This window comes from Heteronotia binoei, chromosome 2 (assembly GCF_032191835.1).
Source record: "Heteronotia binoei isolate CCM8104 ecotype False Entrance Well chromosome 2, APGP_CSIRO_Hbin_v1, whole genome shotgun sequence".
In the NCBI taxonomy this organism is placed as follows: Eukaryota; Metazoa; Chordata; class Lepidosauria; order Squamata; family Gekkonidae; genus Heteronotia; species Heteronotia binoei.
Genome location: NC_083224.1, coordinates 154393893 through 154419420, shown reverse-complemented (window position 1 = coordinate 154419420; position 25528 = coordinate 154393893). Strand labels below are relative to the sequence as shown.

The following is a 25528-nucleotide window of genomic DNA, read 5'->3' as shown; positions in this document are numbered from 1 at the left end:
TCATATATAAAATTTATTTTGCTGCTTCTGCACGTCCTGCACTGACATCAATCATGAAGACCTTATTACTCTTTGCTTCAGTACAAACCGCTACAAATGAAACTAATTATTTTATAGTTTGGGCAGCCTGCCTGGAAGACTGCAGGTCTTGGACAGCTGCCGCCGCCGCCTAGCAGACATGTGCTAACTTCGGAGTTTTTCCATCAAAGATGATCTCTTTCAGGGTACGATGGGCTCAAGTTTTAAAAAATAGAGACCATGAAGAAGAAAAGAGGCTAATTTGAAAAGTTTGAGCAGTTTTGTGACATATATATTTAAATATTCATAATAAGTATTATTCTGATACGTTATGAAGTGTGAAATTGTAACAAAGAACTAATAACTAACATTTCAGTCTGCTTCCTGACTGGCTGTTTAGTATAAAGCCATAATGGCTCCAATTTGTATCATATTTTCAAAGTAAGTTGAGAGGTGGGTAGGATGCTGAGAGCTTATTTTCTCATACATCTGTGGTTCTTGTAGATTTCTGAATATTGGTTTTATTGACAAACCTCACTGGCTATGAAATGTGGGTGCAAATTGACTGCAGAAGTGACACTCATTATAAAATGAAAAGGAATATTGATACTGATACAGGTGGGATATAGACATTAACTGCTAGTTTATACTTTCCAAGGCACTATGAAAGGAAAAAAAAAACATCTGGTGCAGTTCTCCTTTTCTATTGTTACAAGAGCTAAGAGGCAAAAGTGGGGAGACTGACTTTGTGTAGAAGTGCTGTGTAAAGTAGAATAGGAAGAGGTTCAGTAATAGAGCTTTTACATGGCATGAAGATCAGGTCGCAGGTGATATGAAAACCTCTGCCTGAGACCCTGGAGAGCTTCTGCCAGTCTGAGTAGACAATACTGGCTTTAATGGGCCAAGGGTCTGATTCAGCTCAAGGAAGCTTCATGTTTTTATGCGTGTGTTCAGGAGGCAAATTGTCAACTGGGTACCTCACAGATGAAATGAAAATCACTCTCGACTTTGCTCTATCTGTAAGTTTGACATTTGCATTTTGTGCAGCTTCATTTTGTCTTGGAGCCATGCATGGAAGAGAGAAGGTGGTTTTAACTGTTTAGTCTCCACTCAGTTTTGTTACCTGAAACCTGGCTCCTGACTTTGTTATTAATTTTTTAAAGGAGAAAGGACATATCCTTTAAAAATGCACATCCCCCACCTCTTTAAAATGCTGATGATGCAGGAATCTAAGTTCTGAATACTGAAACCAAATAGTGATCTGTCCATTCTCTGCATGGCCCAGAGGCAAACTGAGGCTGACTGAATCTGCAGTTTCCATTTTGAGGATGGAACATGATGCGTCTTCTCCTTCTCATGTGGTTAAGCAAGACTAAAACATTGTCATGACAATGACAGCTTTTCTTTGGAAAGGTGTAGATATTGCCCCAACTAAAAATGCTGGGTGTAAGGAGGAGCAATCTAGGCCAGGACCAAGCCTCACTTCCTGCTCTGAGAGCTATAGCCCCCAGCTGGGCCACATTTGCAGCCGCTAATTATTTGCACTAATAGTGTGGAATGGCCTGATAGTTTAAATCATTCTGGTACTAAACATGAGAATGTGGACCTTTATTAAGCACATAGGCAGATGGTGGGAAAATGCTTAGAACACTGCTCTTGTATTCCATTCCAGCAACGGATCTGACAATGCTACTGGATCCATTCACAGGAAACTAAGCCGTGTTATTGCAGGAAATACGAGCTGTGCGGTGGGATAGCTCAAGCATGTCAGGAAACGTCCAAATGTATTTTATTATGTATCTAATAGGTCTTTGATTCTGTTCTCCAAGAAACCAAAGCTGCCATATGACGACAGGAGAGCAAGTGCCTTACCTGAGCCAGCCAGCTGTCTCACTTGAATAACTACATCTATCACCTTTGTGCAGGAGCAGTAACTTTTTCTTTCCCATAGTTATCAAATGGACTTATCAGGGCCAGGAACAGTCAGAAGCCAGAGCAGGACTGATGCTCATTGGGTTAGGCTGGAATGCATGCTGCTTTGGTAGTAGTATTCTCATAGGCTCCTAGATTAAAATCCCTTAGTCTCCCATGCTGAGGAAGAATAGGCTGTAGTGGTTAAAGTGCTGGCCTAGGATCTGGGACACTCAGGTTTGACTTGCCACTGTGCCATGGAAGCTTTCTGAATGACCTTAGGCCTGAGATGTTGTAAGGATAAAATGGGGAAGGGAGAAGTATCTTGCGACCTTTTTGCGCATCTCTACCAGAGAGAAAAGCATGGTATAAAGCATCTACATTTTTAATGTGTATGACAAACATGCAAAAAAGAAAAGGATGGAGGAGATTGTGAGCTCCCCTCGAGTCTGGTAACCTTAAACATGGGAGAAAGGTATGACTTTCCTTTTGGCATGTTATACTAGAAATTTGAAAAGAATGTGTACAGGTAATTTGCACATCTACTGCTAGTGACTGATTGTAGTGTCCAGAGACACCCAGTGGTTCAGCACGTAATTTGGACAACACCCAATTCTTTGCAGAAAATGTGTCATTCCCCCTTTTCCCTCTACCTGTTCTGCTGACATGGACCTAGGCACCACCAAAAAGCACAAGGCTGGCATTGTCTCCAGTCACAAAGGCAGAGTATTCTTTAGTGCCCTCATTCCTAGGCCAACATTGCTTGCCTTAAGTACAGTGAAGGCAGTAAAGTGTAAAGGAAGTCTGTTGTTACTGTAGCAAATGTTGTAATGAATTACCCCTGGGTGTATCTCTCCTCCCCACACACACACCAGGCAGGTGCTTTAAAAATGATGCACCGTCAGGGCTTAGGAAAATATACAGAATGTCTTTAAATCCTTGAAACAATATTTATGTTGTCAGAGGCCAAGGTGGGAGGTGGGGGGCAGAAAGCAAGTATATTTGTTACATGGCTTTTTATCCCAAAAATGGAATAGAAATATCAATATATTCATGAAATTATTAATTTTGTTTAAAATATTTATACCCTGCCTTACCTTCTCAGGCTTAAAAGTGACTAACAAAGGAGTAAAGGCTGCTAGTGCACAAAAACATCATCAGTAACCAGTTAAAAGCAACACACAATTAAAAAACACCATTACAGAACCAACACATTTTAAAATGCAATCACGAAACAACTTACCTTCCACCTAATGCCCTTTGGAATAAAACTAGGGTTGCTAGGTCAAACGCAGGAGCTATCTGGGGACTTTGGGGGTAGAGCCAAGAGACTTCAGCAGAGGAGCTGGGAGCAAGGCTGTGACAAGCACAATTAAACTCCAAAGGGAGTTCTGGCCATCACATTTAAGGGCTCATGTTCCTTTTAAATACATCCGCTCTATGGAAAATAATGGCAGATGGTCACCCTTCTTGGAACCCTTTTTTGAAACTTGGATTTTTTGGGGAAGCAGCACTAGATGCTGTGCTGAAAATTTAGTGCCTCTACCTCAAAAACAGCCCCCTCTCTGAGCCCCTGTTACCCAAGGATTGATTCTGCATTATACCCTATTGGAACCAGTCTCCATAGGTTATAATGGAATGCCCAGTGGACTCCCCACTTTCTGATAACCCTGAAGTTCAGGGAAGGGTCTACAAACCCTGCTTCCAACCGGGAATTGGCAGTAGAGGTAGAGGCAATTACAAGGAGTCTTTCCAATTTATCATATGATGTTAACAGCACAGGCATGGATGTCCTTTGGAACATTGAGTCTTTCCATCTTTTGAATGAAGCTTCAGCATAGACACTTTTTGCAATTTTGAAGCTATTGCACTTTATTCCAAATAGGACTTTTGCAGAAACTATGACTTGGGAGCCAGTTTGGTATAGTGGTTAAATATGCGGACTCTTATCTGGGAGAACAGTGTTTGATTCCTCACTCCTTCAGTTGCACCTGCTGGAATGGCCTTGGGTCAGCCATAACTCTGGCAGAGGTTGTCCTTGAAAGGGCAGCTTCTGAGAGAGCCCTCTCAGCCCCACCCACCTCACAGGGTGTCTGTTGTGGGGGGAGAAGATATAGGAGATTGTAAGCTGCTCTGAGTCTCTGATTCAGAGGGAAGGGCGAGGTATAAATCTGCAGTCTTCTTCTTAAGGCTTTGAGGACTGTCTTTGAATTAATTATGTATTGGATATTTATTGGATATGAGTGTATCCCCATTTTATATCAAATTGCAATATGCTATTTTTTCCACTTGAAAAGAATTATTACATTTCACATTACATTTCACAGTTTATATTATATTCAGTGGATAATGCATATAAATTGCATTAGTATATGGTCTGTGCTCCTGTATCTATCTTTCCCGTGAACCTCCCCCTTGTATTGTTGCCCAACTGGGGATTGGCAGTCTAGATAAAACTGACTTACATTCACCTTCCTATAGGGCTTTTTTTGAGCAGGAGCACACAGGAATGCAGTTCTAGCTGGCTTGGCATAAAGGGGGGTGGGGGTGGCCTAATACGCAAATGAGTTCCTGCGGTGCTTTTTCTACAAAAAAGCCCTGTGTGAAACAATGGTGATGTCAAGGGGCATGGCCTAGTATACAAATAAGTTCCTGCTGGGCTTTTTCTGAAAAAAATAAATAAAAAAAAAAGCTCTGCCTTCCTGAATACAGCAAGTGATGGTACCCTTACATCCAGTCAGGGTGCTAGGAAAGGTTCTGAAAGCCTGTGACTTAAATGTTGACAAATCAGGGATGTCTCCTCTGAGTTGGAACATACTTGGAGATTTGGATGTAGAACCTGGGAATTTGAGGAGGGGTAGTGCTCAATAGAGTTGTAATGCCACAGAGTCCACCTTCCAAAGCAGTCTTTTTCCCCAGGGGAAAAGATCTCTGTTATCTAGAGATCAGTTATAATTCAGGGATCATCCTAGGCAAGGGAACCACCAAGACAAGGCTGTCTGAAGAGTGCAAGTGGTGCAGAGGAGTTTCCTGGGAGATTGTAAGGGACAGGATGCTGTGTAGGGAATGAATCCATGTAACAAATTTGTATGAGGCCTAGAAACAGGGTTAAACAACAAACAGGAACATGGTGGGTAACACCAAGTATAACAATTAAAAATAAACCACACCATGCAAACCTCAAATCACTCAAAAATCCTCTATATGAATAATCTCTATGGAATTTATAAGTGTGTTATAAATATTAAAAAGGTACATATCTAATAAAAATCATAATATCTATACTTGCCACATGAATACAATAAATACAATAATTAACTTCAATCAATATTTTCCACCATGTCACAAATATTTGTATGTGTTCAATAAATATTGTTTTGTAGTGAACAAAAATAATGTTTACTGAACACACACAAATATTTGTGATATGGTGGAAAATATTGACTGAAATTAATTATTCTAGAAATAGGGTTGCCAGTTCTGAGATGGAGTGGAGCCTTAGGAGGGTGGGATTTGGGGAGGGGAGGTACCTCTGTGGAGTATAATTAGGGTTGCCAAGTCCAATTCAAGAAATATCTGGGGACTTTGGGGGTGGAGCCAGGAGACTTTGGGGGTGGACCAGGAGACATTGGGGCGGAGCCAGGAACAAGAGTGTGACAAGCATAACTGAACTCCAAGAGAGTTCTGGCCATCACATTTAAAGGGACAGCACACCTTTTTAAATGTCTTCCTTCCATAGGAAATAATGAAGGATAAGGGCACCTTCTTTTGGGGCTCATAGAATTGGACCCCCTGGTCCAATCGTTTTGAAATTTGGGGGATACTTTGGGGAGAGGCACTAGATACTATATTGAAAATTTGGTGCCTCTACCTCAAAAAACAGCTCCCCCAGAGCCCCCGAAACCTCCAGATCAATTCCCCATTATACCCTATGAGAAGACGTCCCTCTCCACCCCCTCCCCCCCCCCCCGTTTCTGGGAAATCTGATGCAGGGGACAGAACTCACTCACCTCCGGAGGTGCAAAGGCACATGGTCCTTTGGGGGCGTGGCTGGGCTCCCCTCCCTTCACCGGCCAGCTGACTGGGGCCTGAGAAAACGGAAGAGCTCTGGCTGCCGTTCTCCTCCCTCCCCTCCCCCCGCTTTCCCTTTTATGGCCAGCGGGGGGAGGAAGCTCCAAATCTGGAGTCTCCAGGCCTAGCGGGGGATTTGGGAACCCTAAGTATAATGCCATAAAATCAACCTTCCAAACCAGCCATTTCCTCCAGTGGAACTAGTTGTTGCTTGGAGATCAGTTGAAATCCCAGAAAATCTCCAGCTACTGCATGGAGGTTGGCAACCCTACATAAAAAGAAATTTCTCTCCCCCACTCCCACGTCATAGCCAAGATAATGTTTCCAGATAATTAGATCTTAGGCTGTAGGACTGGAAAAAATATGCTTGATGCCCCAGAGTCCTTAGAGCTCATTTTATTGTACTCCTCTGTGTAGTGAGTAGGAAAAGGTACAATCAGAAGTAGCCCTCTGTGGCCAATCTATGAGTGTTGAGATTGCCTGAAATTGCCTTTGAGCTTCTCTGGGGCTGTTTATGTTAACGGCTAATTGCTAAAAAGGGGGAAGAAAGGACAAGAGTCTTTTTAATATGAATTCAGACTAATGTAGGTTTTACATGCTCATTATAAACAGAGCTGCTTTAATCCTCCTATATGAACCGAAAATGTCCTGCATCATTGGGTTTTTGGGGTAATTTCTCATTTTGTCCAGTATTTTGGAATTCATGAGGGAGTACTGAGTACAAGCAACAGAAAGAGAGGGAAGGTGGGAGGGAGGAAGTAGGGACAAAAAACATCCAGGGGGCCTTCCTAGATTTCATTTATAACATTTCACCCTCAGTGCTTAAAAACTGATCCATTTTAATGAATGTTTAAAATGGGGTAAAACATTCTCTAGATGTACTTTCTCCCCCCGTTTTTCTGATTCCCACTCCTCATCCATCAGCAATTTTAAACAAGAGGTCTTTCAGATCTGGTTGGGGGTTATATTGTGTGGCTGGTTGCTCTCTGTTCTGCCCTTGCTCACTTTGCACGCCTAACTCAAGGCTCACTGGGACCCAGTTGCAAATAATTTGCTATGGCTGGCTTCCTTTATATCCACCATCGGTTTGACAATGTCTTTCAGAAATACTTGGGGCCTAGGGTTGCCAGATTCAACTCAGAAAATACTTGGAGACTTCGGGGGTGGAGCCAGGAGACCTTCCCATTTCCTAAAACAAATATATAAAAATACAGCAGTGCAGTTTCCCTGAATACAGTCTTCATTTTCTCATTCCCCAGCAGCTGCATTTCCACTAAATAAAAGTGTTTTAATTTTCTTTTCTATTAAAAAAAAATGATTGGTCTCTGGATTATTAAGAAGCAGAAAAGAATGTGCATTTTTCACTCACAAAACAGCCCAAAAGGAAAAAAACCTCCACTATTTGCAAGCCCCCACTTTTGTCATCTCACTGGGCCAATCACTTTACTCATTGGAGTTGCTGAATGTAACAATCTACTGTATTTCCACCAACTTCTTCAGACTAACATAGGAAAATGAAAGTATAGGAGAGATCTAGGGGGTAGAGTCTTCCTCCATCCCATAATCAGGTTCTACCTAACTCTTTATTATCCATTTAACTATACAAACAACTTCTGAAACAAATGTAGGGATTGTGCTCTGTTCTTCTCTTACACACTCAACCAAAAGAACCACATGGTTCTGCCTGCTTGCCCCTCTCCATGCAGCTTTTGTGTCCTGTTGAATTTAAAGGCACACACACATTCCAAAACACAGAGTTTGCAAGCTGCTTCTAAACCTGCACAGATCTAAAAGCACATCCTGGCTGTTGGGGCAGGTCTTCCCCCCACCTGCCAGCTGGAGGATCCCCTGGCCAGACCTGGGGACTGGCAAGCCTATGTTCTTCTCTTGCTTCATCAGCAGAAAATATCTGCTGCCAGCTCCAACAACTGACATCGTCTAGATTTGGATTTGAAAGGCCACATCATTAGCCTAGCCCTAGTATCCCCCCTCCAAAGCTGCAGTTGATATTGCACTAGGATTAAAATTGGGTAGCAAAGCATAACACTATTTTGTATGTTCATTTAAAGGGGAACTACAAGTTATTATCATCAGGCAGAGCAACACAGAGGTGTTGCCAAAAATAACTCCTCTGTGTGTTGAGTTGTCCCCTTCTTGCCTATAAATATATCAAAATCTACCATTAAATTTCTCCACCCTTGCGACATGTCAGAACATTTCTAGGATCCATGTATGACCCAGACATGGTTGTTTTGATTTTTTTTTTTTAAAAAAAAGATTGGTCTCTGGATTATTAAGAAGCAAAAAAGAATTTTCACTTAAAGTTACAATAACTTGACCGTAAGTCCCACTGAACTTGGTACACACTCCTGTGTAAATAGGAAGAGGACTGAGTTGTAAGTGTCTATCAGTTGTCAAGCTGTACACTTGCTAGAGTGTATAAACAAAAGAATGCAAAAGAGCTTCTTCAGTAAAGAGGGGAAGAGGGAAATGTATTCTTCACTCCCTAGTCCTTAACCCTTCCCCCACTGACCGAAAGGACAACAATGCCCTATCTGTGTGGATAGAAGAAAGCAGTTCCTAATACTTGAATAAGAGACTGCTTATGTCATAAAGACAATATAATGAAAATCATACAGTGTTTATCCAGCCTCTCCCCTGAAATGCAGATCTAACATCTAATGAGATAAAGTGATTCAACCCCTTTCCCCCGTTAATTTACTGTTTTAATTTAATGTTTTAATACTTACAAGTAAGTTACAACAAAATTTGGCCTAACTTCAAAATGGGTATGCTTTTGGGAATATTTTACCTCACATTCAATTGCACCAAGGAAAACTGTTAGTCATTGTACTGATGATGATGACGACATTGATAATTTTAGACTGTCCACAAACTGTAGAATATTTTATTGAACAAAAATTATTGTAAGAAATTAGGAGAAAAACAGCCAAAGCATAAGCATCAGCAAATACAGAACACATAGATAATTAAGTCTTGGTTCCTTGATAAGAATGACGTGATTCAGTGAACTATGCAAGGTCTAATCATCCTAGGAGGTCTTCTTGTTCTTGATGAATCTACATTATGCTATTCTGAGCCCTGTAAACAGAATGACAATTTACAAGTGCCTGAAAAAATTCTAGTAGACCATGCCACCAAAGTGACCTAAAGAGCATCTTATATAAAGGGAACAGTAGGCTGGGTCCAGATGGGCAGTATAAGCTGCCTCATGGACGGCTTGCAAATGGATCAAAAAAGCACATCCAAATGCACACATCTGGCTCCCATCCCATCCCACCCCACCCTCACCCCATCTCTACCTGTCCTTCAGCCAGCTCAGAAAGGTACCACTTCGGAAGTGGTACTAAATTGGCAATGCATTTCTGAAGTACCTCCCTGGCTGTCTGAATGACTAGGAAGCACCCAGGGAGCAGCAGATAGGTGCATGAGCAATGTGGATGATTCTCTAGAGTGCCTACAACCTGTTCCTGACCCAGCAGTGAGCAGCGCACCGTCTGGCTGTCCCAGGGTGCCTCTATTTCTGCCGCCTCACTTCCAGGTCAGCATGCTCCCACCCCAAGCTGGTGGTCTCTCTGGATCCTGCTGTATTGTAGTAAAATGAAATTGTTTAGGGGCATGCTTTGTCTTTTAATTGGAATCCAGTTTGCATTGTTTATGGTATATCTGGTACTTTTTATTGTATTGTGTTCTAATCTCACTGTTATACTATTATGTTGTTAGCCATCCTTAGCCCACTTGTAGGAAATGAGTTAAATAAACAAATCTTGACATCTGCCTTGAATCTCAGTGAGAAAGATGGACAAAAAGTAAATGAATAAACAACACCTATACTTTGGTCAAGAGCCCCGTAGCGCAAAGTGGTAAAGGTGCAGTACTGCAGTCGGAGCCCTCTGCTCACGACCTGAGTTTGATCCCAGCGAAAGCTGGTTCAGGTAGCTGACTTGAGGTTGACTCAGCCTTCTATCCTTCTGAGGTTGGTAAAATGAGTACCCAGCTTGCTGTGGTGAAAGTGTAGATGACTGGGGAAGGCAATGGCAAACCACCCCGTAAAAAGTCTGCTGTGAAAACGGTGTGAAAGCAATGTCACCCCAGAGTGGAAAACGATTGGTGCTTGCACAGGGGACTAGCTTTACCTTTATACTTTGGTCAGTATAGATGCTGGGCAAGTGAGAAGTATTCGAATTAAATTTATGTAACTTGAATGTAAATATATTGACACTTTAAAGATTAGGTCATTTCTCTATCTACTCCAGTATAAAAACATGAAGGCCTAGAAAAAAATGAAAAGATTAAGGGGAAAAATCCTTTATTCTCCCTTTTTCCCCAAGCCCTTTTTTTTTCAGTTGTCCCAACAGAAAATTGGAAATGTTGGGTAGCATTGAAGAAAGTTCACATGAGATGCTTTTTAAAGAGATTTTATTCACTCAAAATGTGTAGCATGAAGATGTTATTTGTACAAATTATCTTGAGTGGTATATAATAACTGCAGGGTACAATGTACACATATACAACATATTCTCAGTAGTTGTTGATTAAATGTAACTACTTTTGTCCAAAGTTAATCTGCTATGTGTGTGATGATAATACACTATTGAAGAGGTCAGTTTGCAGTTTTTATATTATAAAATTTAACCTGATGTCCAAATATGCTGCTAATTCAATAGTGACTATATGATACAATTTCTGCCCAATTAATACAATATTGGTTTACTACAAAAATTGTTCTTTTAATTAATTTTTCTCCCTATGTCTCAGATGGTAAAAACTAAGATATATGTGTAAAAGTAGCATCAGACGCAGAAGCATGAAGCTCTAATATTGAGTATACTCATAATTTTGCTTGTACAAAATTAAGACATTTATATATTTCAATTTCATAAATATGCTAAATAGCACAATTTTTGTGCTAAATTATAAATGTTAGTTAAAACAGTAAAATAAGTTTAGTTTAGTTTTAAGACGATATTAAGTATGATGCATATTTCAATTATCTTCAGCAGCTCTTTTTTCCCCATGAAGCTCTAGTGCAATATTGCTCATATTGACTGGAAACAGCTCTTCAAGGTCTCAGGTAGATCTTTTTCAACACCTGCTCCCTCAGATACTTTAATTGGAGAGGCTGGAGAATGAACAAGGGACATTCTCCATGCAAAGCATCTGTTCTGCCACTGAACTGTTAACCCCAAGGCTGACTTTAGAAGAAGAGCAGGTTTTTATACCCCAACTTTTAAGGAATCTCAAAGTGGCTTACAATTGCCTTTTCCTTTCTCTCCCCACAACAAGCACCTCATGAGGTAGGTGGGGCTAAGAGAGTTCTGAGAGAACTCTAACTGGTGCAAGGTCACCCAGCAGGCTTCATGTGGAGGAATGAGGAGTCAAACCCAGTTTTTCAGATTAGAGTCTGCCACTAACCACTGCACCACACTGGCTCCCCACTATGAAATTTCAGGACGCAGGATACAGACCCTTCTGGAATACTATGCATTGAAATCTGAAGAGAAAGTATAGCCAAATGTAGAGCAAACTGCATGCCAAGCAAGGAGGGAGAGAAGGCCACTGACCTTGCTAGTTCGGCTCTTAAGAATCTGAGGAGACCATTCTTTCTGATGCTACCAAGTCTCTGTGATCTTCTAAATCCCAATTCATTTTTAAGTGGCCATTTTTCAGCTCTGTATACCATGATGAATGATGTCTGCAAAGAAATTTAAATTTTATATTGTACGCTGCAAGAAAGTGAGATAAAGCTAGCTTTTGCCTGTCTAGCTGGGTGGCTTTACAAAGGGGGATAAGCATACACTCAGAAATTAACATCATCAGTCTGGCTTTTGTTGGAAGAGAAAGGACTCTATGCTGTTCCCTGGCTCAGACTTCAGAGGAAGGTTACAAGAGAGTTAGAAAGATAGAGAGGCCAGATCATCTTTTCCTCCTAATATCTGATACTACTCCATTTGAAATCTAGACTGCTATTTTCAGGAACTGTTTCCTTCCTTATGGCTTGGTACCTCTCTCACATACACATTGCCAGACTCTCCATACTGGCATCATGGTTGTAGGACATGCGTACTGCATCCTCATCTACCCTAGTTAGCTAAATTAGATTTCTATCCTGTTTCTACCCTGTTCTGTCTAGAATGGAGTTCCTCAAATAAAAGAACTTCTATTTGTTTGAAATTTGTTTAAACAGGTTCTGTGTTACTGTTTGGTTCTTACCAGCACACACAGCCTCACTAGAGATACTTCTGCTGAGTGGTAAGCCTTTGTGCATTCTGATAAATTATGAAAGATTCCTGGGTATGCCAAACTAGAGAATCTTAGAGCCTTTGCAGTTAATATATGCTACCATAAGCTGACTGTTTACTCATTTTCTTGATGCTTTAGACAACCACTTTCCACCCACAGTTTAAGCAATTTAGGTTTTATTCTCTTATGGACAGAGGAGAGGACAACCCTGTTGGCTGTCTGCTAACGCTGTGATCACTCTGCATGTGGACAGTGATAAACGCAGGCCTCAGATTCAGTGGGAGCTCACAGGAGCACAGCTCCTGAACCTTTCTGAGAGTTCCACCTCTTTGTCTACTGAATAGTATGTGCAGCTGCATAACTGTAATGTACTGAGGTCGGAGACGTTCAGATGGCAATATGCTTTATTAGCGAGTACATCACAAAGACAACATGGCGGGGCCGGGTCCCCCATTATATACATTTCCAGGAACAACCTTCTTCCTAGTCAGGTCCAGTCCTGGCCAGTTAAACTTCCCACCACTAATGGCCATAGGCAGGTTGCGTTCGTCCCTTCCAGGCACCGCTCACAGACGCGCTGTGCTGTATTTTTTTGGACAAACGCCAGATACAACACTAACAATCCCTGGATGAGCTCCACCACCTATTTTTCTACAAAATGACCCCTGGATAAACGGGAGCAGAATGGTTCCCTTTTCTGGTGTTCTAGAAGAATTTTACCAACATTTGTTTCTAGGCTTAAATGGTTGTCATAAACCTGGGTTATAAGAGTTGTAAGCAGAAATGGAAATCTACTTGCATTATCGGCTCAGAGTACATAATGATTTTTCAGCTGTTTCTCCTTTTGCCAATGTTTTAAAATAACAAGTGGGGGCCTGTAATAAACTTGTGGGAAGAGGGCTTCATATCACCCAACCTTTGCTTCCCTCCCTCTCCCCCCTTCTCAAATAATATCCCACCCCCTCTTTCTTCCTCTCCCTACCCTGTCAATCCTACCTCCCTTTCTTTTTCCCCCTTTCCCTTCTCCGCTATTCTTCTCCCTCCCTCCCTCCCCTTCCATCTTCCTCTCCCTCAGTCTCCCCTCTCATCTATTTCTCCACTTTTCTCCTTTTCCTTCTCTGTCAATAGTACTTCCCATCTCTCTTCCCACCCCCACCTTGATCTCCAGCTGCAGCACTGGCACATGGGGCTCTGTGGGCCACCCAGGAGCTGCTGCATCAGTAGCAGGGCTTCTGGCAGCTGGCAGGGGCTCCAGGAGCCACTGGGTCAATGGAGGATCCCTGACAACCAGCAGGACCCCCTGGAAGCCATTGCATTGGCTGCACAGGGGAAGTAATCTGTACATGGGCAGATAACATTACTGGGGTTTTTTTGGTGGGGTTAAATACTCTAGCATCTTTTAAGATGTTTTCTGCACTCTCTTCCCCCCCATTTCTCCATAAGCCTTCACCAGGAGGCACTGAATCCCCATCTGCAATATAAGAAATATTTTTATTATTTGGTTTTAATTTAATATATTGTATTTTTACTATGTTCTTAGCTGCCCTGAGTCCTGCAGCCTATAAATCAAATAGAATAAATAATAATAAATAGATAAGCTTGTTGATTCCCTCAGGTTTGGAGAAAAACCTCCTTTCTCTCAGTGTGAGTCCAATCTGCAGATTTAGCTATCCACAGACCTGCTCACACTTGAGAAACAAATATATAGATACTTCCTTGGCATTGACTGATCAGAACACTTACTTATCTCAGTAATTGTTACAGATGCCAGAATGCCACCTGGCACCAGGAGCTTTGGGGTAGAGCAAGGGGCAGACATGACATTGCAAAAATCTAGACATATGCCAGCCAATTTTCTAGAAACTCTATAGAAACTTTATAATTTCTAAAGCATCTGCTGACATATGTCTGAGTTTTCAGCAGGAAGTGACATTGTCATGTAGTGCAATCTCATTTTGAACCCCCTCCCCCCATTCTCCTTCCAGCCCTAGAGGCAAGGATGGGGGGCAGCAGTGGGAGAATGCACACCCCAAGCAGGCAACTGGCTTTTCTAGTAAGTTTACAATAGCTCTGGAAGGTATCTTGGAAGTATTATCACCCTTCAGATTGCACATGGGAGGGCAAGGGGAGAGACACATACCTATTGTGTGTAGTGTACAACATTTACAGATAAATGAATCTGCTTGACCATGATTGCATGTACCTAGGATTTCCCCTTTATTTCTGCAAAATATCACTGGCAGTTTGATTAAAATTTCAGATCAAACAGGCTCTCACTACAAACAATGGAATGGAATTTGCATGTCTTATTTAGCAGACAGATCACATTTGCTTTATCTGAATGTCTTATGGAATGTTTGAAGTGGGGCAATTAAGATTTTGGCTAAATTGCAGCACTACTCATTGTGAAATATGTGGAAGGAGTTGTACACAGCGGATGAAATCTTGCCAGGATTTCTGCAGAAGCAAGTCTGGCTGACTGCAACCAGTGAATGCAAAAGGTTCCAACTGGCTTCCATTTGCCTAGTGCCAATTCTTTACTTGCAAGGTGATTATTCATTGCTGAATACTTTTGCCTCGTGCTGGATTGTGTGTATTGCAAATGCACACTCCACATGCTGAAGGATGGCAGGCTGCTGAGGGACTTCTAGCCAGCAGACAGCTCCCCCACCCCTCTGTATTAGGCTGCTTAAATCATTTTATACATATAAAATTCTACCATATATATTTCTACCTCTTCCTTGAAACATATGACACAGTCAGGGAATTTTCAAACACCATACATATGCTACAGGGCAAAAAGATTACTCCACAGGATAATAATACTATTAAGATAATACCTTCAGAATGCTTCATATACATTACCACACTAATATTCACAACAACCCTGCAAAGTAGATCAGTGTTGTTCTTCTCCATACTGTGCTTTGTGGGGATCAGAAGGCACTGCACAGGGGCTTACATAGGGCAAGAGAATTTGTGTGTCAAATTCTCCCACAAAGCAGGTGAGATTTGGAACCAGCAGTTTCCTGGTTCATAGCCCGTCCTCTTAGATATGTCATGGTGCCAGACCAAAATAGCCACTTGTCTGATGATTTGTAATGAGATTATCTTTCAGATAACCAAGGCAGGGAAGCTGGTTTGGAATCCCCTTTCTCCACCATTTGGATCAAAATGTGATTAACAGGACTGTGTGGGTTGGCTTTAAGTATTGAAAACTTATTACCTGCTAGGCAGGCTTTAAACCTCCACAATCAAGCTAACCTACATATAAACATGATTCTAACTGGTGGTCTATGAACCCAAAGCCTCTGCTGTGTATAGTGTGGACTGAGCTCTCAGACATGTTTTTGCTCTTCTTGCCAGCATCCATGAAGGCATCCAGTTATTCATGCCTGTGTGTTTGATTCATTTAGATGCACAAGGCTATGGTCATCCTTTCCTTAGGGTGGATTCGTATGACCAGTTATTTTTTCCTGACTATGCAGTGTCCTTTTCCAGTCACTTCAGGGTATACATCAGATAAATCACAAACCAAGCACTGTTCAGGAACCTTTCAAAATTAATGAATTCTTGCTTCCATCATTTCAAACATAAAGTGCTTCCCCCCTTTCCTCTGCATTGCAAACATCAGGTCTTCCTAGTAGCTGTTTGGCTTCCATTTTTAATATATTCTGAATCATTTACAGTCTATGGGTAGGGCTTTTTTTTTTTTTTTTTTTTAGCAGAAATGCAGTTCTGGATGGCTTGGCCAGGGTCCTGGCTAAAAAAAAAAAGGTCTCCAGCAGATTGAAGGCACTAGGCAGCCACTCCCAGACTGTGTGCTCCGTCCTCTCTGCCACCTCCATCCTCCGGTGGGCTTGCAGACAGCAAGAGATGCAGAGCCACCCACAGATGCCCCCTCCCAGGAGAAGCTGGGCTTGCCGCTGCCCATTCCACTGCATGTGGCTGGTCATGTTTGGGTGTGTGAAACATTGGCCTGTGAGAACATACATCCATGAAATGCAGCTGATGGCACTGTACTGCTCTGTGGAAAGTAACCTACTGGATGGGTGATGTCACTTCGAGTGATATCGGGAGGTGTGGCCTATTATGCAAATGAGTTCCTGCTGGGCTTTTTCTACAAAACAGCCCTATCTATGATGCACTATGATGCCCCATTCCCCCCCTGGGTTGTACATAGTGTATCCATGCGGTCAAAGATTAACCAACAGAAATGCAAAAGATACCTGTTTTATTGATTAGCCCAGTTCCAAGATTAACAGTAACACCGAAGCCTGGCTGGTTTGATCTACCTGCTTTTAGACTGGCTTCCTTCTGCCCTGTTACAATGCTGCTGGCATGCTTAGGGCAGTGTCCATGTTCCAGCCCTTCTTCCTCAGGTCTGGGGTGCCCTTGGATGTGCCAGGCAAACAAGAGAACCAGTTTGGTGTAGTGGTTAAGTGTATGGATTCTTATCTGGGAGAACCAGGTTTGATTCTCCATTCCTCCACTTGCAGTTGCTGAAATGGCCTTGATCAGCCATAGCTCTCACAGGAGTTGTCCTTGAAAGGGCAGCTGCTGTAAGAGCACTCTCAGCCCCACCTACCTCACAGGGTGTCTGTTTTGTGTGTGTGGGGGGGGGGGCGGAGGCAAAGGAGATTGTGACCGCTCTGAGACTTTGAGATTCAGCATATAGGGTGGGATATAAATCCAATATCTTCTTCTTCTTAAATAGATTCCACACAAAATTAAGTATGGTTTAGGATGGGGAACAATTACTTTGCAATGAGTGAGAAAGTTGCAAGAAGGACCCATACTCATACCAGTATGCCTTTTTATTGTACAATAGGCAGCACAATGTATTGCCCAATCCCTGAGGCAAGAAAGCAAAATAACACCTCCCAACACGGCAGTGAGAGTTCTTTTGGAAGTCCATCAAAATGATTTTTTTTTAAAAGCTGACAAATCACCAGGCCCAGATGGCACACATCCAATAGTTCTGAAAGAACTCTAATGTGAATTTGTGGATCTCCCAACAAAAATATTCAATCTACCTTTACAGTCTGCCTCCATTCCTGAGGACTGGAAGGTATCTAATATAATTACCATCTTTAAAAGTTCCAGAGGAAATCTGGGAAATTACAAGCCAGGCAGTGTAACATTGATACTGAATAAGTTCTATTAGAATCTATTATTAAATATAGAATTGGCAGGCACATTGATGAACAAAAGCTATTGAAGAATCTGCATTCTGTATGCTGATTCTGTAGGGGAAGCAAATAATGAAACTGGTAAGGATAACATAGAATGAACATCACATTGCAAGCTGACAGCTGCCTGCTATAGAAGAGAAATGCGAAGCAAAATCATATACATTAGATTCTATATTTTTAGCATCTACAAGCAGCCCAAAAAATAGGACAGAAAAAGAATATTTAGGATTATTAAACTAACCATAGCCCCAGCTCTATACAAATCGCAAGTAGCCATATTGACCTGTTACTGGGAGGAGGGGGATACCAAAGGAGGAGCATTGCAATAAACCTTTATTAGACCAAGCAAAATGTCCTCCCCCAATAGTAAGCTTTTCAGCTACACTGCTCTCTTCTTCAGCTAGATGTTCAATACAAAAACAGGAGGAAGGAATAAAAGGATTTTTTTTTCAAGAACCCCAGCATATTTTACACATTTTTAGAAGTTCAAATTAATTCAACTGCACTTAATGTTTGTAGGATTGCAATCTTCTGTTGGTATTTATACTTTGCCTCATCAACTGCTTTAGTTTCTCTTTGCTGTTCACTGTCACAGCCTAGGCAAGTGTGCAAGAAACTTATCCAACTTAGTTTAATGGGAGTTTCTTTCTAGAAATCCAAAGAATTACAACCATCTAAGCCCACTGAATTCAATGCATTTAGAAGGGGAAAACTGTGTATCAGATTGCTGTGCTAAAACGACAGGCTGACGTTTTCCTGATGGTCAAATTTAAGATTACTCAGTGTGTCTGAGACTAGGATCACATCAGAGCTCACATGTATAATTCATATTACTTTTTTGGATCATACTGGTAGAATCTTGTGACTGCCAAGGGGGAAAAATATGTCTGTGCACACGCATGCATGCTTGCATACACACATGCCTAGGATCCTGCAGGTATTTTCCTGAAGTATTCTGTGACAGCAGCAGAGCAAGGGATGATAACATTAGCAATGTTGTCCACATTTGTATGTCCACTCACATCTCCATTTTCTTCTTGCAGAATGTGTATTTTGTACTTTTACAATTACAGCACCCTTTCCAACATGGGCCATATCCTTTTGAAGCTGAGCTGGATTAAATCCCTAAACCATGAGGTGATGCTGGCTTTGTGCTGTTGAGCTTGTGTCTTCTGCCCATTTGTAGGAGAGTTGGTTGGCCTAGTAGGGAAGGGCCTTCAGCTTCAGTAGTAGAGCTGCCAGCTAAAGGCTGGGAAATTCCTGGAGATATGGGCACAGAGACTGAGGGTAGTGGGGTTTAGGAAGGTGGGGGTCTCAGCTGGGTCTAATTCCCTCTAAAGCAGCCATTTTCTCCAGTGGCACTGATCCCGGTAACTGGACTTCAGCCCCTGCTGGAGGCTGGTAACTCTAGCTCAAAGCCACTCTCTTCTATAGTATTACTTCACATATTCCATGAAGGAGCCACCTTGGCAGGGAAAACTGTGACTCCATAGGGCTCAAAGCCACTAGACTACTTCGTTTGCCAGGGCTGAGTAACCCGCCCCCCCCCCCCCACCAGTGACTACCCCTAGATGTACACTCCTTTGAGGCCACCGCGGATTGAAAGAGGTGCTCTCAGGTAGACGGCCTTTTGTGGGATGGTCCTTTGGGCGGCGGGGCTCAACCTTCAGCTTCCAGGGAAACCCCGGCCTTCATCCCCCGCCTCGCTGCCGGCACCCACTCTCCTGCCATTCCTTTCATTCCCAGAGTGCCTTCGACAACGCGCCTGCTTGCTCGTGCGCCCCCCCCCCCCCCTCCAAAAGGCGCTCTGGCGAACCGAAGGGGCGGGAGCGAGGAAGGCTACCGCTTCCACCGCTTCGGGTCTTCTTGGGCAAAAGGGGAGGGGAGGCTAGGGGGCGGGCCTCGGGCTGCCGGAGGAGGCCCGCCATTGGTCTCCGGCCGGCAGACTGCTTGTCACTTTGGGCTCCTGAGGTGGGGAGGGGGCGGCTGCTCTCTAGCTGGCGGCTCTCGGTGCGCCTGTGGGCCAGCCCTCTTTTGCGGGATGCGACCGAGCGGGGGGATGCTGAGCTCGGCGCGCTGGGCTTGAAGCCGCCTCATCTGCTTGCAGACGGAAGGCAGGGCGCCGCCGAGGACGCACCGGAGGGGCCTGGACTTGGGCGGGCTGACCCCCACACGTACACCTCGTCAGCAGCTGCAGCAGCAGCCAGCGCAGCTCTCTCTCTCCCGGCGCTTTCTCCGATGGGGCGCTGAAGAAGACCGGCGTCTCTTGGAATACAAACCCGAGGGGAGGCGACGGCGGGGCAGCCGAGCTAGAAGAGCCGGGGTGGGGGAAGGAGCCCCGGGGAGGGGGGTGGGTCGCAGCGCGGACGGCTGGTGCGAGGGGCGCCCCGAGCCATGGAGATGAGGCAGAGATGGTCCACAAGGTGGAAAACGAAACGGTGGTTCTGGGACTCCGCGCTCCTCATCACTTGGACGCTCCTGCTGCTGGAGGCTGCGGAGGTCCGAGGAGGTAAGCAAGGCTGGGCTGAGGGAGCGGGCCGGTTGACCAGCTGCCCTCCCCGTCTCGGTTGCCCCGCTGAAGTTCAGCGCGCTGCACAACTTCCCTTCATCGTTCACCTCTCTGGCTTTTTCATCGAAGATGGTAGCTCGCTGTTTTCCATAGCTGAATGATCGGAGGGGGGGGGGCACACTCTGCACATGCTCAGGGGCATTTCCTTCTGGGTATGGCTTGCTGAGCCCTAGAGCTAATCGTTGTCACAAATTCAGACCTCCCCTCCAAAATTTCCCCGGACGACGCCGAGACGTAGGAAGAGATCTGACACCTTTGAATGCGATCTTGGGGAACAGAGGACTAAGGTGCCTGGAAAGATTTTGCTCTCCTCCCCCCACCCCCATTCTCGTTGCGTAAGCTTATCTTCTGCTCTTACTCTGCTGATAACTTTAAAAACGCCCTAAGTGAAAAGAGGGAGGTGGGGGCTGGAAGCTTGGGCCAAAGGAGAAATACTGAAATTGAGGGTAGAAATAAGAGAACTTTCTGAGCAAAGATACTTTTCTTTGTGTGGTCTGCCAATTTTTAATGGGGAAAGAGAGTTTCTGCAACTTCAACGTTCCACACCACCAATCTGGTCTCTTGAACTTTCCAAAGTCATTAAGTTGATCAAGATCATAAAATCTTGACTAAAGAAATTAAAGAGTGGGAAGGGAGCCTTTGCAAACTCTGCCTTAATAGGTGATGGGAGAGACTATATCTGCAGAAATCAATGACAACTTTCCAGAAAGAAAGGAAGGAAAGAAAGAGTTCAGTGCATAGAAAGTTCAATGAATAGAAAGTTGAATGCACAGAAAGAAAGAAAGATGCCCCAAATACTGTGCAATATATGTTTATGAAGATTAGCAAAAAGTTCTGTGCAGAAACAAAAGTCTCCAGCATCTTGGAAAAGAGGACTGTGCTCAAGTGGAAAGACACTAACCATGTAGGTGCTCCTGATTTGGGTGTGCAGCTTTTCTGGGATAGTAAGAGAAATAAGTAGGTAAGGGGACAGATTCTAATGGACAGGGTTGTGCATACTTTTGAATGAAACAGGTCTTGTGCGGGTGGGTTTTTTTGGCACACAGGAAGGCTTGAAGATTTTGAACACAACAGGAGCTGGCTAGTCTACAATAGTATTTCTTACCTGTTTTATCCTCCTCCCCCTTAACAAGTGGGGTCTACCAAGCATACGTGGCAAGACAGAGACAGGAGTTCAATGCATAGAAGAATCTCCTTCCTTTCCCCTCCCTTCCCCTAAGGTGCATCCTTGGACAAAAGTCATGGAGTGAAGTGAGTGGTCCCTTAGGTGTCTGTGGGCACATGTGAGCCCGGTGCAGTTCCTGAGAATTTGTAGGCATCAGAGAAAAGTATGCCATTTTAAGGAGCTGGGTGTGTGTGATAATAGGAGAGGGTGTCTTTTCCATTTCTGGATGTTGATCCAAAGGGGGCAGGTGATTTGGGGGACAAGCCCACTGCTTAATCAGAATAGCAGCTGAACTATCATGTGTCTGGTAACCATAATAGGAGAGATGGCTATAATTGCAGCCTGAAGAGAGGCGCTCCTTGGAAACCCGTGGGCTGATATTACAGAGATCTTCTTGTCTCTGTAGTTTGGCTGTGGTGCTGTGTTTCCCATCTCGAGGGACCTACACTGTGACCTCATTCTTTGTTAACTTCTTCTGTCCAATGAAATCTGTTGAAGCAATTAGTCTGCTTTTGTATGTCCATCCTGCAGCGTTTGCATCCTTAAGGGTTGGTTTACCCCTCCGCCCCCCCAAAATTGAGCAGTTTTTGAAGGAAACCTCCTGTTATGATTTCACACACAAAAAAGTTCTGCTCACACTTGGAGTCAACGGTGGCCATGGATGAGAAAGGTGCTCTGTGAGAGTTTCCTTTCAGCCTCTGGGTTCCTGCCCACCTCTTGGACTTGAGTGTCAGTCACATCTGCCAGTCTTTCTGCCCCCTGCTGGTTTGAAGCGCAACTCAGAAGGGAGATGGACAAATCCAGCCTTGTTTCACCTCACCTCTTGCATTCTGCAGTTAGTTATCCCCCTTTTCTCCATCCCTTTGGGGCCAGGGCACGTGCAGGGGCATGGATTTTGACTGCAGCATGCAAAGTGAAGTCATTTACTAAGGGATTAGGAAGATAAAAGTTGATTATTCTTGTTCGATTCTGGTTTCTTTCTGTTTCTTAAAAAAATAAAAATAAAGCTCCTGATGTGATTTGCAGACTCATCTTGGCTGGCTGCTTTGTTTCTTGGGTCTAAGAAGGAAATGAGAGTTTGTACTGAGAAGAGGGTGTTGAGAATTGCTTCAGATGAAACTTGCTTTCTTAAAAGTACAGCTCAGATGACTTAAAATATGTTGGCAAGGTTTTTGCTGCATGGTGCTACTTTTGGGAGGATGTGATCTGAAGTTCACTGATTTGGAATAAAGTTCTGCCAGGAGCAGTAGGCCTGGCTTTGCAGTACATACTGCTTCAGACTTGGTGAGAGTTTTTAAATCTCATCTTAAATGTTTCTACAAAGTATAGGACATTTTACATGAAAGGTTAGTGACTGTACAGAAAAATGAAATAAACCGCTTGAGGTAAATGATTGCCATTACTGGTATAACTGGTTGATTTCTAAGGTATGGAGATGAATAATATCATCAGCAGCAAATGCATTGTATGCTAAAAGAAGTTTGCACTGTATATGTAAAGAAGATTGCAGTCCTATTTCTGTGTTTACTTGTAAGTAACTCCCATTAATTTCAGTGGTATTCAAGTAAGGCTGCAGTCCTAGGCACTTATTTGAGAGTAAGCCCCAATGTAATCACTAAACATACGTCCAATTTAATACTTAGCCATACTGCTCAGACCTGATCAGAGGTGCTTCTGTTTGTATTGGAATGTTGCCTCGGAGCTTTTTAGAAAGACCTCTGCAACATTCTAACATCCAAGTAAGATTTAATAATATTTTTTTAAAAGGTTGGTAATTGACATTCGGACCAGGGATAGAGAACTCCCATTCACGTTTCCCATTGAAAACAGAGGATGCGGCAGAAGGTAGAACACATTCCAGCAGTTTTGGGCAGAAAATGCTTTTCTTTTTAACAACCTGGTGCAAGTGTATGCCTCTTTCTTTGATTCCGCTTCTCACCTTTTTAATATGGGTTCTGTTGGCAGAGGTGCTTGGGATGAATAAACACATTTATTCAAAGCAGCTGTAGAAGACAAGTAATATGATACAATTTATGTCAATGAACTATGGTGATAGTGAATTAAATGTCATGAGAAATATTCAGTGAATACCTAAATCATCCAAACTCAAGTTTTCAGGCAAATGAGAAACCTCTGCTGATTCAGAATAATAATTAATTCTACTTATAACATGATATTGTATATTGCCTTCTGTTATATACTTCTAAAAGTCAGTAAGGGGATTCTTTGTGTTTCCCAAGCTATGTTTGAAGCTAATGGGATTTCCAAAATTGGGCCTACTCCTCGTGGCTGAATATTCCTTAAAGGCAATATTGCTTCAACTTGCAAAGATGTATGAAAGAACCATTTGGCTTATAAGCAATTTAACCATTTCAAAGTGGCTGACTGTAAAATTGGAACAACCCTCGTTCATCCTTGAACTAAATGAATGGCTTGCTCTTCTAAATTCACTTTTGTATGAGCAAATGCAGTAAGGGCAATTTGTGTTTCAACGTGGTTCATGACTTGTAGTGTTATTTCATTCTAGTATTGACCAACAAGCCAACATTTGTAATAGCTGCTGTGAAACTTCTAGCATGGAGTTGAGAGGCAGAAGAGTTTCCAGGGTCACAAGCTGCTGTGAAAGGCAGAAGTGTTGAAAAGTTGGCAACAATATGTGGTTAAATTCCAACATGTCTTTGGGCGCTTTAACTTAAAAATAATGAGAACCCGTTTTAATTACAGAGCCATGCACATAAACATCTCTGTGCTTTATTTATATTAGCCTCATTGATCAAATCACAGAATTGTGGGTTTTGAGAACTGTAAATAGTTTGCAAAAATTATTTGAGTCCCAGGGATCAGCAGGTGAAAGGGTCACATCTTCCCCTGTACACACATCCTGACCCTTACAGCTGAGAGAATCAAGAACTTGTCTGATTTGCTGTTAAAATAAATCATTTCTGCAACAGACCTGTGGCCAAACACTGATTTTTTCCCCCTAGGCAGCTGACACAGAAATATGCCTGGTATGTTGTGTGGGTCGTGCAGTTCTTTACTTGTCCTTCCCAAGGAGGCTTGAGACAGACCCCTGAAAGGAAGGTAGATTTGTTTTCCTCTGGGAATCACCCCTTATAGGGTAAAAGTATCTCATATTGCTGAGCTTAACTTAAAATGCCCAAGCAATTCTTCCTGTCCTGTAACTCTGCATCATCACCGTAGACTCAGAAGTGATTACGCAGTTTTATTTTAAAAGGTCTTAATGGGGATGATCAGTGTTTTGTAGTATGTATGCATAGTGGAAAATAGAGGCTGTTGTCTTAATCTGCATATATTTCTTGCTTATTTGATGTTTTGCCATAAACTAGGCTTAAAAGTTAACTCCTGCAGGGACACCATTAAGGATTGGCCCTGTCTGCAGCGTCATGCAATTACTCTGCTTTCAAGATATAAAGGAGGAGGGGAATCATAAGAGATGCTCTTAAAATAAACCTGTTACCGGCAGTTTCCTTTTGATTCTTTCTAAGAGCCAGACTGTGGACCCTGCTGATTATTTCTCTCCACCCTCAATCCCTATTCAAGGGAATCTGAAATGAGACCTCCAATGCCAATTATAATTAAAGATTATAATTGTCATAAATTATTATAACCCTCTGGTCAGTAACTAGTTTTCCTGTAGGACTGTTTTGAGAAATTAAGGAGGGGCAGTGATCCAGAATTTCAACCTTCAGCCTCCTAAAGTGGTCAGCTAGCAAGTTCTGTTTCCATACGGATGTCCCCCCCCCCCCAAAAAAACGCTTGTTTATTCATTTTACTTATTTTAGCTTATTTATATTCTGCCCTCCCTGCAAGCAGACTCAGGGTGGATTACAACATATAAAATAACACAGGTAAAACATAAGTATATTAAACAGTTAAATAAGATTTAAAACAGACAGTTGTCAGCTAGGAAAACACAAAATCAGAGACCAGTGCTGCTAAGCACAAACTTCTTGGAACTGGCCTTGGAGAGAAAGGCTATGGTAGAAGCCCAAGTTACATAGACGCCCATTGCCTCAACCAAAGACCTGGTGGAACAGCTCCATTTTGCAGGCCCTGCAGAATGGTAAAAGGTCTGTCAGGGTCCTGATCTCAAGGGGAAGCATGTTCCACCAGGCTGGAGCTGGGGCAGATAATGCCCTGGCCCTGGTCAAGGCTAACTGGACATCTTTCAGGCTTGGGATAAGCAGTAGGTGTTGATTGACTGAGTGTTAGGTCTCTTCGAGGCACATATGGGGAGAGGTGGTCCTTCAGATATGTCTCAGGTTTCACAATGCTTTAAAATTTAGTACCAACACCTTGAAATGGATCCAGTGC

General features: G+C 43.0%; 1 protein-coding gene across 4 annotated transcripts in view; it reads left to right on the top strand.

The window, feature by feature from the left end:
* The first annotated feature begins 19749 nt into the window (after positions 1–19749).
* COL11A1 (collagen type XI alpha 1 chain) overlaps positions 19750–25528 on the top strand; it is a 335777-nt gene continuing 329998 nt past the window's right edge. For 2 of the 4 annotated variants that reach the window (XM_060232292.1, XM_060232289.1), the window contains exon 1: positions 19750–19968. In XM_060232292.1, coding sequence (XP_060088275.1) covers positions 19854–19968 — 115 coding nt within the window. In that variant the 5' untranslated portion in view covers positions 19750–19853. The remainder of the gene's footprint in view (positions 19969–25528) is intronic. The other 2 variants (XM_060232291.1, XM_060232290.1) reach the window with 1 other exon arrangement.